The sequence below is a fragment of the Panthera pardus genome, unplaced genomic scaffold (genome assembly GCF_024362965.1).
Source record: "Panthera pardus isolate Hobbes unplaced genomic scaffold, ASM2436296v1 HiC_scaffold_23, whole genome shotgun sequence".
Taxonomy (NCBI): domain Eukaryota; kingdom Metazoa; phylum Chordata; class Mammalia; order Carnivora; family Felidae; genus Panthera; species Panthera pardus.
Window position 1 is genome coordinate 4,732,099 of NW_026526799.1, and position 13,056 is coordinate 4,745,154.

The 13,056-nt window shown below is 46.1% G+C and overlaps 2 protein-coding genes and 1 long non-coding RNA gene across 8 annotated transcripts in view; 2 read left to right on the forward strand and 1 right to left on the reverse strand.

Moving 5' to 3' along the window:
* SLC28A1 (solute carrier family 28 member 1) overlaps nt 1-13,056 on the reverse strand; it is a 233,135-nt gene that overhangs the window by 189,686 nt on the left and 30,393 nt on the right. The window lies entirely within an intron of this gene.
* On the forward strand, nt 2,507-9,304 carry LOC109273495 (uncharacterized). Its single transcript, XR_002083083.2, has 2 exons — nt 2,507-7,993; nt 8,739-9,304. It is a non-coding gene; the product is annotated as an uncharacterized LOC109273495 (long non-coding RNA).
* The window catches only part of SEC11A (SEC11 homolog A, signal peptidase complex subunit), a 40,894-nt gene continuing 38,379 nt past the window's right edge, over nt 10,542-13,056 (forward strand). For 2 of the 4 annotated variants that reach the window (XM_019460349.2, XM_019460351.1), the window contains exon 1: nt 10,556-10,723. In XM_019460349.2, coding sequence (XP_019315894.1) covers nt 10,673-10,723 — 51 coding nt within the window. In that variant the 5' untranslated portion in view covers nt 10,556-10,672. Of the gene's footprint in view, nt 10,724-13,056 lie in introns of all 4 variants that reach the window. The other 2 variants (XM_019460352.2, XM_019460350.2) reach the window with 2 other exon arrangements.

Below are 13,056 nucleotides of genomic sequence, written 5' to 3' on the forward strand. Positions count from 1 at the left end.
CCTCAACAGATTCCCATAGGATCCTTTAAAACATCAAGAGGATGTAGGCAGGCCGGATCGAAGGACGCAGAGTGGGTCCCGCAGGACCAGCCAAGAGGGTCTCTGGCTTTGTGCAGGATAGAAAACAAACACAGGCCGGGAGGAAGTAAAAACAGAGTTTACTGAATAGCGTAAATGACAGAGTATAGCAGACGAAGGTCTGGGAGAGGCAGGAAGGAAAGGAGAGGGAGTCTCTTCCTCGCTTGGGTTTAGGGGTTTAGATTGGAAAGGGGTCCGGGGCACATGTTCCTTCAGGAATCCAGGGAAGGGACCACTCAAAGCCAAGTGCAGATGGACAATAGGTGTTATTTCATAAATAACTGGAGGTAGGGGGTGTGGATGCCACCATCGGCTGAGGTTTGTTCGAAGCTAATGTCCTGGAACGTGTTTGGGATCCAGGTTTTTAGATGTTATCAGGCGTTTGGGGGCCTAGGACAAAACTCAGAAAATGATTAACTTTCTTGCTTCCCTCTCCGAGTGGGAACGCAGCTTCTTTGGTTGATTCGGACGCAAGGTGAGATATGGAACATGAATAAATAGGGGCTAGCAGAAAAACAGCAGAGGGAGAGCCTTTCTAAACATGGATTCCCTCTGGTTTCCCCATGATTAACTGTAAAACTGCAGAAGCTCAAAAGGCAGCTCATCAGCGACGGAGGAGGTGTGAGCCCTCTTTAGGGGAGAGGGGCTCAGGTCGTCCCCACACTCTCAAATCTTCACCCGCAGGACCTCCACAGTCACAACACACGCTCTCCTATCTGAGAACCAATAGAACAAACAGCAAGCTCCCTTTGCTCGTTTAGCCAGGGCACAATGGCCAAACAGGAAACTGGTGTCCCCCCCACCCCCGCCCCCACAGCATATACACGCCTACCAACTCAGAAGGCTGGCATTTCCTTCTCCCAGCTGCCCCAGCAGCTGTCCAGGACTTTTTAAAGAGAGCTCTCCAAAAGCCTCCCGGGGAGATGTGACTGACTCTAGTAATCTCTCTGCATAGAAGGCACCTTTAATTGGGGGGAATGAGATTTCTTCCCAACAGCCCATGTTGCACAGAACCACTGCATCTTTTAAAACCAGGCTTTCTGATGTCCAGAGCCACCAAGCAGAAAGTCTCCTCTCTTTAGCCCCTGACTTGACCTAGAAGAGGCTGGCTGGGCGTGTCCTTCCAGCAAACCCAGAGAGATCCTTTCAGGAGGTGGCACCAGGGAAGAGCCAGGCCACACCGAAAAGTGTGGCCTGTGCACTGGTTTGTCTAGATACTCCTGGACCACTTCCTTTCCTGACAGGGCTATACAGGAACCCTCTCCTTCCACCCACCATTTCCTTCTTTGGGAAGGTCAAGGAGAAACTGGTAAGATCATGGTTATTTTGGGTGGTGGCCTCGGAGGGGGGCTCAATCAGTTGAGCGTCCGACCTCGGCTCAGGTCACGATCTCGCCGTTTGTGGGTCGGAGCCCCACGTCGGGCTCTGTGCTGACAGCTCGGAGCCTGGAGCCTGCTTTGGATTCTGTGTCTCCTGCTCTCTCTGCCCCTCCCCCATTCATGCTGTCTCTCTCTCTCTCTCAAAAATAAATACACATTAAAAAAGAGAGAGAGAGTTAACTTGGGGCCCATAGCTGGCTCAGATGGAAGACCATGAGACTCTTGATCTCAGGGTTGTGAGTTCGAGCCCCACTTTTGGTACAGAGATTACTTAAATAAATAAATACAAATAAACTTAAACAAAAACAAACAAAAAAAGACTTAACTCATTGGCCCCAAATCACACAGCTAGTGAGTGGTTGATCTGTGATTTAAAGCCAAGTGGGTCTAACTCAACTTCTATAAGAAGATGTTTCCTTCAGGCAGGCCGGCAGGCTATATATGAAAGAAAATACCAGCCATGCCCTTGTGATTGATGGGGTCTAAAAGACTTTTATGTTGGGAAGATGTGCAGCCCAGTGAGGAGCGAACATAGCCTGTCAGAGTCCCTCATTTGGAAAATTTAATGCCTTAGGCTTTATGTCTTCATCTCCTCTGGAATCATCTGTCCTAAATATCTGAATCATTTTCATAAGACACACTGTTTCCACTGTAACACTGCAGGGAAACTTCATGAAGCGTTTCCATACCCACTCAGTTTATATTATTCTGTCTAGGTCCTGTTCCTCCTTACCAGATTCTTTTCATCCCAATTACTTGTTGCTCAGTCTGTCTGAGCAACAGACTCAAGACCGTAAGCTCCCAGGAAGAAAGCACCCCACACCTAACCCCATTTCTGGTTTGTGCTGAACATTATGTTTCCCCTTCCACGTGTGATGCTGGCCCAACTGCGGCCCCGTTGAAAGTCTCCTTTGACCAAAGCAGTGTCTGAAAGATCCCTTCTCCTCTCTGACTTTCTATAGAATGTATAGGCTGACCGTTATGCCTTAACTTTTTGTTTCCTTTCTTTTTTTTTAAATCTTTATTTATTTTTGAGAGAGAGGGAGAGTATGCACACAAGCAGGGAAGGGGCAAAAAGACAGGCAGAAAGACACAGAATCCTAAGCAGGCTCCAGGCTCTGAGCTGTCAGCACAGAGCCCGACATGGGGCTCGGACCCACGACCCGTGAGATCATGATCTGAGCCAAAGTCAAACGCTTAACGGACTGAGCCACCCAGGGACCCCTTGTTTCCTTTCTTAAAGATACCTTTTATTTTTACCTTTTTTTTCCTGCTGGAAATGATACTGAAAGTTCCTCAAGGACTAGGACTATGTCTTCTGCTTTTCACTTTGATAAACCCTCTTTCAGCCTTGAGCACACGTTGTGAGCCAACATCCCCATCTATCTGAGGGAAGGTGATCTTATCCTTAGAGTCTGGCTTGATCCATCTGTCTCTGGGTGAGCTGAGCCTCCCGGGCCTTAACATCTCCATTCATCATTTGACAAGTCTTTTGTGTGTTTATTTCGCATAATATTCCGGGGGTAAAAAGATAGGTTAGAAGGCCCTTGCCCCCAGGAAACTCATAGTCTGGTGAGAGCGACAGGTACATAATTAGATGATGAGTATGTAGGTAGAAGTGCCATGAAGCCTTCCGGGAGGACATGATGCACGAGCTCAACTTGAAAGGCAAGGAGGAATAAAACGTGTTGGGTGAGATAGAAGACTTTTCAGGTGGAGGAAGCCGAGGACACAAAAGCAAGAGTATGCAGCATTCGGGGAAGTACGTACTCTCAATTGTGAGGAGAGTGAGACCAGAGGGAAAGGTAGGCAGGGGCCAGAACACAAAGTGCCCTTTGTAGCATGCTAAGCAATTTGACCATATCCTGAGAGTCAGGAAGATCTACTGAAAGGTTTTATGTGAGGAAGTAACATCATCGAACTTACGGTTTGAACAAAGGACCCTGGCTGCAGTGTGGAGAAGAGATTGGAGGGAGGCAAGACAGGGGGGCAAGACTTCAGGCTGAAAGACTGGTTAGGGGTTCATGGCAACCGTCAGAACGAGTAGAATGAACCAAGGTAGTGACAGTGGAGTTGAAGAAAGTGGATGAATAAGAGAGATATTCAGAAAGTAGAATAACAAGATTGGTGACTAACTCGATTTGGCAAGTGAGTGAGAAGGAAGAATCAAGGATGACAATTAGATTTCTTACTTTTGTGATTGGGTGGTGCCCAAGAACAGGTCTTTTTTTTTTTTTTTAATGTTTATTTATTTTTGAGAGAGAGAGAGACACAGAGCACGAGCTAGGGAGGGGCAGAGAGAGAGAGAGAGAGACAGAATCTGCAGCACGCTTCAGGCTCTGAGCTGTCCGCACAGAGCCCAACGTGGGGCTCGAACTTATAAACTGCGAGATCATGACCTGAGCCGAAGCCGGATGCTTAACTGCCTGAGCCACCCCGGTGCCCCAAGAACAGGTCTTTTGTGGGAGAGTAGTGAGGATGGGAAGATGTGACATTTGGTACACAGTGAGTTTGAAATGTATGTTGGACACCCAAGTGCAGATGTCCAGAAGCAGTTGACATAAAAAGTTGACATCCAGGAGGAGATCAGAGCTATGGATATGGGAGAAGTGAATGCATAGGGAAGGTAATTGGAGTCATGAGAACAGATAAAATCACCCAGAGGCGTCGTAGGCTGAGAAGTGGTGCAGGATTTCACCGTCGAAGGAGTAAGCTAAAGAGTCCATGAAGGAGACTGAGAACAACAAGCCAGAGGGGCAGGAGGCAAACTGAAAGGGGGACCCAACAGGCCGAAAGGCATTTTAAAAGGTTATTTTATGGCGTTCAGTCACAGGATGGGGGCAGAAACCAGGTTTCAGTGAATTGAAGAATATAGATGATGAAAGGGTATGTGTATCCTTTGAAATTCATCAAGCTGTATGCATACTGTGTCACGTTTTACTATAGGTAAGTTATACCTCCATAAAGCATTTGGCCTAAAAGTCTTTTAAGATGTATGTGACCATGATCCTATACTAGGAAAATAGAAAGTTAAGGGGAAGAAATTGAGGGAGAGAAGGAGTGATTAAGGGGGAAAAGTTCTGAGGAGGTGGAAGAGATAAACTCTGGCCGGTGGAAAGATTAGCTTTAGACAGGAGGAGGGATGCCTCTTTCACTGACGGAGAAAAGAGGAGGAAGGGGTGTTTACGGAAGCAGAGAAGTTAGATAGGGAGTATGTTAGGAAGTCGAGTTTCTCTGTAATACTTTCTTTTCCACATGAAACTGGACTCCAGACGTGATGGTTTAAAAAATACGCCCACAAATTCTTCGATACTCTTCCCTTCAAAAGTAGAACTTAATTCCCCTTCCTTTGGGTCTGTACTGGACTCACTGAAGATGGAAGAAATGATGCTATGTCACTTCAGAGATTAGGCTACAAAAAACACTATGACTTTTGTCTTGATAGAGCAACCAACCATCCTGCTTTACCTGGGACCAAAGATGCAGGAATTTCAATGCAAAATCAGGATGCGTTGGTGATCCTGGTCTTGAGCTGGTTCTTTCTCTCTTAGATCATTCGCTCTGATGGAAGCCAGCTGCCATGTTGCAAGCTGCCCTAAAGAGAGGTCCCCATGGCAAGAAGCTGAGGGAGGTCTCGAGTCAACAGCCAGCTAGGAACTGGGGCTTCAATCCAATAACCCAAGAACAATTGAGACCTACCAACAGCCACAGGAGTGGAGCTTGGAAGCAGAACGTTCTTCAGTCAAGCCTTCAGATGAGACTGCAGTCCCTCTGGACGGTTTGACTATAACTTCATGTGAGACTTGGAGTCCAAACCACCCAACCATGATGGCCCCAAATTTCTGACCCATAGAAATTGTGAGATATTTGTTGTAATTTTCTTTTTTTTTTTTTTTAATTTTTTTAATGTTTATTTATTTTTGAGACAGAGAGAGACAGAGCATGAACAGGGGAGGGTCAGAGAGAGGGAGACACAGAATCTGAAACAGGCTCCAGGCTCTGAGCTGTCAGCACAGAGCCCGACGCGGGGCTCGAACTCACGGACCGCGAGATCATGACCTGGGCCGAAGTCGGCCGCTTCACCGACTGAGCCACCCAGGCGCCCCTGTTGTGTTAATTTTCTAAGTTTGGGGGGTAATTTGTTATGCAGAAATAGACAACTAATTCATCAGATCACTGAAAATGAGGGGGAAATAATGAGAAAGGTTTCCAGGTCCTAGCATGGTTGGATGACTTTCTCCAGCAGCCCTCGACAACTCCACACAATGTGCTCATCCACTTTCTATACCATCGATATTATGCAATGTCCAACAGTATCTTTTTCCCCCAATGATATCTTTTGATAAAGGAATTTTGCCAAAAGCTTATTTAGCTTTCTTACCAAGCAAATTTATCATTATTAACATTATGACTGACTGTAAAAGCTTCTTAGCCAGAATGTGACTGTTTTGGCTTTAAAAAATACAACCTTAAAGGATGCCTTTATGGTTTTGACCACTTCTCCTTATGTTTAGGGGTAAATGTTATCAATGTCATTAGGAAGCACTATTCTGTGAGCTCTTCTTCCAGAAAAATTTGTTTTGATTATCAGATTGGCCACTGAGGTTTTCTTAACAATGGCACTACAGGGCACCTGGGTGGCTCAGTTGGTTGAGCGGCCGACTTCAGCTCAGGTCATGATCTCATAGCTTGTGGGTTCGAGTCCCGCCTCGGGCTCTGTGCTGACAGCTCAGAACCTGGAGCCTGCTTCGGATTCTTTGTCTCCCTCTCTCTCTGCCCCTGTCCTGCTCATGCTCTGTCTCTGTCTCTCTGTATCTCAAAAATAAATAAACATTAAGAAAAATTTTTTTAAAAATAAGTAAGTAAATATTTTTTAAAAAAATTTTTAATGGCACTATGACTTCATTGGCTTTGAGCCACTATTTGACCAAGGTTTATAGCATAATATACTGGGAACCAGGGCAAAATAGATTGCCAGTTTAATAAAACATATGTCTTAGAGGTTTATCATATTTCTTATTAGCAATTTTCCCATTCAGCTGCTCATCATAATTCATCATGCTTGTGGATTACCCAATCCCAGCATAGACAGAGTCACCCTGTGTATTTATTTGCACTGGATTCCTGGTTAATGTTTCACTTACAACGTTCTTTTCCACCCCCCTGAGTTTAAAAGTATTCAGCATACTGATTTAATTAACTTTCAGCTAACTAATTGAATTCCTGAATTGTATTACTCATCTACTTTTGCGAATTTAAAAGACAACATAACACAATACATTTCAAATTTAACACATAAACAATAACACATATTGTGAAACAACATGTCCACACCCTACTAATTGCACATTAGCTGAGACAAACTGTAGAGCTAACGCAACCTAAACCTTAAGAGCAAAATGATTTTTGAGAGTATAACAGGATTTCTGAGAAAATCATACTTAACATGACATCTAAAGTTTGTGAAATAGGTGTGAATAAAGCTTCTCATCCCAATAAAATAGCCTGTAGACAACTTAATGGGTCCCTGGGTCCAGAGACCACATATTGGAAGAAGGCTGATAGATGGGGAAGAAAAAAAATATATATTGCAGAGTCACGTGACCAGAGGACTCACTGAAATACAAAAAATGTAAATGGATGAAGAGGCGAAAAATTGAAAGGAAATGTACAGTGTGATCCCATTTATGTAAAAAAGTGAGTGTAAATTTTAAGCACATAGGAAGAAAGCACTGGAAGGAAAAATTGTTATCAGTGATCAGCCTAGGGAGGGGAGGGGCTAGGAGAGCAAAGGGAACCTTCATGTTCTACTCTATATGCGTATCTTTTTTTTAATGTTTATTATTTATTTTTGAGAGAGAGAGAGAGAGAGGAAGAATGCTCAGCAGGCCCTGCACTGTAGCACAGAGCCTGCCACGGGGCTTGAACCCACGATCCATGAAATCATGACCTGAGCCAAAATCAGGAGTCGCACTTATAACCAGCTGAGCCACCCAGGTGCCCCATGTATGCCTCTTATTAATTTCAAATTGTGGTCAAATACACATAACACAAAATTTACTAAACTACCTTTAAGTATAGAGTTCAACAGTGTTAAGTATATTCACATTGTTGTGCAACCCATCTCTAGAACTCTATCATCTGAAAAAGTTGAAACTCTTTACCCGTTAAATAGCAACTTCCAATTTCCTTCTTCCCCCAACCCCTGGTGACCATTTTTCCACTTTCTGTCTCTATGAATTTGACTATTCTTGCTCCCTCATATAAGTGGTATCATTTCAATATTTGTCCATTTGTATCTGGTTTATTTCACTTAACATAATGTCTTCAAGGTTCATTCATGTTGTAGCCTTTATCAGAAATTCATTTCTTTTTAAGCCTGAATGATATTCCATTGCATGTTTATTCCACATTTTGTTCATTCAGTCATTCATTCATGGACACATAGGTTGCTTCCACCTTTTGGGTGTTGTGAATAGTGCTCCTCTGAACACAGGCGTGCAAATACCTCTTCAAGACCCTTTTAGTTCTTTTCGGTATGTACCCAGAAGTGGGATGGCTGGATTGCCTGTCTTGTTCTGATCTTTTATGATGAGAATGTACTCGTGTATTATTCATATAGGTCAAACATACAGAGAAATGAAAAAGAAGTCACCATCAGAGTGTGAGTTATGGGCATACAAGGTTTCAGAGGTAGAGTAGTACCTGAACGTGGCCCAAGTACGAATTGTGTATATCCAACAAATGACGTCTTAGGCTTGCTCAAATTTCCTCTGTGATAAGAGAGCACCTACAGAGCCAGCTAACCCAGTTCCTTAAGGTATGGGCAAAGTTGGAAAAACCAAACTGGATTATTCAAACGTATTTTTTAGTTTCCTGCCCCTACACCTTTATTGCCTCAATTCCCTCCACTGGGTATATCCTTCACCTGCCAACTTGACCCAAATGTCCTCTCCCTTCTGAGGCCCCTTTTAACCTCCCCAATGAAATTGACTCTTGCTACATCTGAAGCCCCTCAGGGCTTTGTGCCTCTCTTAGGGCTCTTTTCTTCACAACACAAAGATTAAGTGAGGCTCATACCCATTAAAATGGTTATAGAGCCTCATCTTTCGACTTGAATTCAACATTCACAAGCGTAGGCCGAACACTGTATTAGCCAGAATTTAGGTTAGAACCCATAGTCAACATTTATTGACAAATACTTAATAAGTATTTGCTATGAGTTTGGCACTATTATGCAGTCCCTGCCCTCATGGGGTTTATGTGTATTTTCTTCCACAGGCCTTCCTATTTTGGAAAAATCGGGAATTCATTTTCAACTCAATAAGTATGGGTACCTAAGGGCAGCAGTTGGAGATGACACATGTACACATCCATACATTTGAAATTCAACAAATATTTACTGGGTATCTAATACGTGCCAGGTTGTACGTTCGCCACTGGGAATTTAACAATGAACAAATCATCGATGCTTTTTCTTTCTTTTTCTTTCTCATAACAGCTTTATTGTAGTATAACTCAGACACCATACAGTACCCCAATTAAAGTGTACAATTCAGTGGTTTTTAGTGTATTCACAAAGTAGTACAATTATCACCAGTATTTTCAACACCCTTCAAAAGAAACCCCCTAACCAGTAGCAATCACTCCCCGTTTCTCCCAACCCTCAGCAACCATTTCATTCTCTCTCTCTATTTTTGCCTATTCGGACATTTTGTATAAATGGAATCATACAGTTCACGGTCTTTTGTGACTTTTTTCACTAAGCCTGACATTATCAAGGTTCATCTGTGTTGCTGTATTTCTCTTTACTGACAAATAATACTCCATTTTACGGCTAGACCACATTTTGCTTATCCTTTCATTGGTTAACGCATATTTGGGTTATTTGCACTTTTTGGTTTTTATGAATAATGCTGTCACGAGCATTCGTGTACAAGTTTTTGTGTGGACATGTGTTTTCAATTCTCTTGGATATATACCCAGGCGTGGACCTGCTGGTGAGTATGGTTAATGTAATAATTCTATAGTTCCTCCTTTTGAGGAACTACCAGTCTATCTTCCAAAATGGCTGTCCCATTTCACCTTCCCACTAGCAGCCTACGAGGCTTCCATTCTCCCCTAAACTTGCTATTATCTTTTTCATTATAGCCATCCTCCAAAATATTTAACTTTTTATCGTGAGATCATCTTCGATGCATACAATTGCAAAGATAGTGCAAAGTAGATCCTGCACTCAGGTTCCCCTAATGTGAGATCACCAATCTTTTGGAAAAGATAGAAATAATAGTTAAGAGGCCAGCTCTACTCCTTCTCGTCCTAGGTGCATATTAGCAGCTTGGACAAGTCAAGGCAAACTTTGTACAGAGTCAGGGTCAGCGAGAAGAGGGTCACATTCAGGTGCCCATGGTAACAAAAGCCGGAGGCAGAGTTCAAGGAGCCAGCAGATCCTGTTAACGGGGTCACGTTAGGGGCGGGGAGACGGGGAGCAAGGGGCTTCCTGACACCCCGCACCCCTGGTGGTCTCATCACACTGTAGCACGCTTTGGTTGTTGTCTCCTGCACCAAGAGTCTTTTGAACTCCGGAGAGCTTGAGGCCGTGCTTTGAAGGGCTCTCATATCCTCCGCCCTTACCCGTAAAACACTTAACGAAACCACCTCGGCCGCCACCTCCCGTAGCGCGGGAGACCAACCTCGCACCCCCCGCCCCCGAGAAGGCAAAGCCTGGCCACAAGTCCAGTGCCACACCCAGACTCGGGGCCCGGCTGCAGCCGCCGGCCACTCACGGGCCGCCGCTGCCCCCGGACGCCGGAGCCCGGCTCCCGATTGGCCAGGCGTGCACGAGAGCCCGCCCTCCGGAGGTCGCCGGGAGGCCTCTCGGCTCCCCCGGGTCGCCGCCTCCGCTAGGGGCCGGTAGCTAAGTGCGGGCACGGGGCTCCGGTAGGTTCTGTGCAGGCGAGGTCGGGCGTGGGAGCGCCCTGTTACCGCCACACCAGGCCGGGAGGCTACATTAGGAGAGACGAGAGTCCCTTTGTCTGCTCTCCGCAGCGACGCGCCGGGCGCGGGGAGGGAGCGCCGGTTCCCGCCCCGGAAGCGGAAGTGCGGACGCCGCGGGGTCCTGTCCAGTGCGAGCCCGGCCGGTGCGCCAGCCATTCCGCCCGCCGGTCACATCGCGCCCTCTCCGCTGCCCGTTTCCCCCGCTCGACGGCCTCGCCATGCTGTCTCTAGATTTTTTGGACGATGTGCGGCGAATGAACAAGCGGCAGGTGAGGATGGCCTCCCACTCTTTCCTGGGGCTCCCCTCTTCTCTCTGACGCTGCCACTGCGGGGCCGGGCGGACCTCTGGCCCCCAGTGAGAGGGCCTGAGGAGGGCTGACGCCTGGATCATTCCTTCTCTTGGTGGAGCGTGTGGCCAGAGGTCGCTTTGTCCGCCCCCTATTTTTAGCCCCTGGCTGCGTCTGGGCCTGCTCGGGGCGAAGCGGGAAGCCGGGGGCTTCACGTTCCATTCCTGCTATCGAGGCAGGAGAGCGGGTGGAAACCGCAGGGCGCTAAGTGGGAGTTGGGGTTGCCTGCTATTTTAGACTCGGGAAGGCGGCAAACTCGTGTTTTCTGCGATCGCAGCGACTCCCGGTCACTTCCGGCGACTGGGTTTAGCAGTTCAGTGCTGCTCCTGGCTTCTGGAATGCTCGGGAGGGCGGCTGTAGGCCCCCCAAGAGCCGTTTGGCTGCTCTCAGGCCGAGGCAACCCTCCTGCCGCAGCCGGACCCCAGCGGGCTGCAGGGCCTGTCCCTGGAGCGCCTCTGAGCTCAGAGTTGGAGCAGCAGTAGTACTACTTGCCCTGGAGTCCTCTTAGCAGTAAGGTGGCAGCTCTCAGAATCCTCGGATTTGCTGCCCAGTAGTAGTGGCACAGGGATCTTGAAATTGAGATCTGGTGATGTTTTGTCCCTTAAACCTTACTCCGTCTTGAACTTCTAGACCTTTTGCCAGATGGTCCTGGCAACACTGTTGTAATTATTTAGTCATTAGGAAAGGTCGCTCCTTTTTGTCTTCTGCACGAAGTGTGTTTGTAGAGCCTAGTTTTGCTTGCCTTGGACCTTTTTTTTTTTTTTAACGGTGTTTCGCTTTTAAGAATTTAACGTGTCACTATTTTTTTTTTTTAACTTTTAAAAAATGTTTATTTATTTATTTATTTTGAAAGAGAGCGGAGTGGGGGTGGGGCAGAGAGAGAGAGAGGGAGAGAGAGAATCCCAAGCAGGCTCCGGGCCGTCAGCGCAGAGCGGAATGTCGGGCTCGAACCCACAGACGGGGGGAGATCCTGACCCCAGCCGAAATCAAGAGTTGGTCCCTTAACGGACTGAACCACCCAGGCGCCCCTAACGTGTCACTGTTAAAGATGCTCTTTTGGACTTGTATTCTACAGTATTCATAGTTACCGTCTAAGGAAGTGGATATGTACCCTTCGCTTAGTCCGCTTCAGACTTTTCCTAGCTCAGTGTCACCTCTTAAACACGTTTCCTAATTCCCTCAGTCATAATTGATCATTCTTTTCAAGTTGCACGAAGTGCTGGTCTTTATGGTAACACTTCAGTGTCTCACTTGTACAGTGCTGTCTTCTTCATATCTGGATTTCTAGGTGCCATAGACATTTCTCCGGAGAAATACTTAGTTTGGGCCTACTGGTTTTCGTTTTGTTTTGTTTTGTTTTTGTTTTTGTTTTGACTTATGCCAGGAATCAGACGCAAAGGTCAGTGAGACAGACAATGGCTTTGAGGAACATAAGTGTGTAGAAAATGACTAAGGCAAATAATAACTATTTTGCACCCTTGCTGGGTGTGATGTGTTTATTTACCTGAGAGGTAGGTAACGTCACTCCCATACTGCAGATGAAGAAAATGAGCAAACTCCCAGAGGTTGTTGGGGGGACGTGGCAAGGACTGAATAGCATGGCAGTGGGGTGAGGGCAAGTAATGAAATGAGGCTTTATCCGTACATGATATCTGGGGACAAAAATTGACAGTGACTCTAGACACTGAGAGCTAATCGGACAAAAAGGGTAACTCGAAGTTTGGTTCTTCTCTTCTAAAATTGCTGTCATTTGCATAACTTTTCCACTTATCCTTAAATATCATCAAATGTCTGGTTAATTTGTTTGAGTTGTCATTGTTCTTTTTTCTTATCAGGTTCATAGAGGAATACTTAGTGCAATAAATTTCATCCATTTAATTTTTTTTTTTACATTTATTTTTAAATTTTTTTTTTAACGTTTATTTATTTTTGAGGCAGAGAGAGACAGAGCACGAACGGGGGAGGGGCAGAGAGAGAGGGAGACACAGAATCAGAAGCATGCTCCAGGCTCCGAGCCATCAGCCCAGAGCCCGACGCGGGGCTCGAACTCACGGACCGTGAGATTGTGACCTGAGCTGAAGTCGGACGCCCAACCGACTGAGCCACCCAGGCGCCCCACATTTATTTATTTTTGAGAGACAGAGAGAGATAGCATGAGCACGGGAGGGGCAGAGAGAGAGGGAGACACAGAATGAGAAGCAGGCTCCAGGCTCCGAGCTGTCCGCACAGAGCCTGATGCAGGGATTGAACCCACG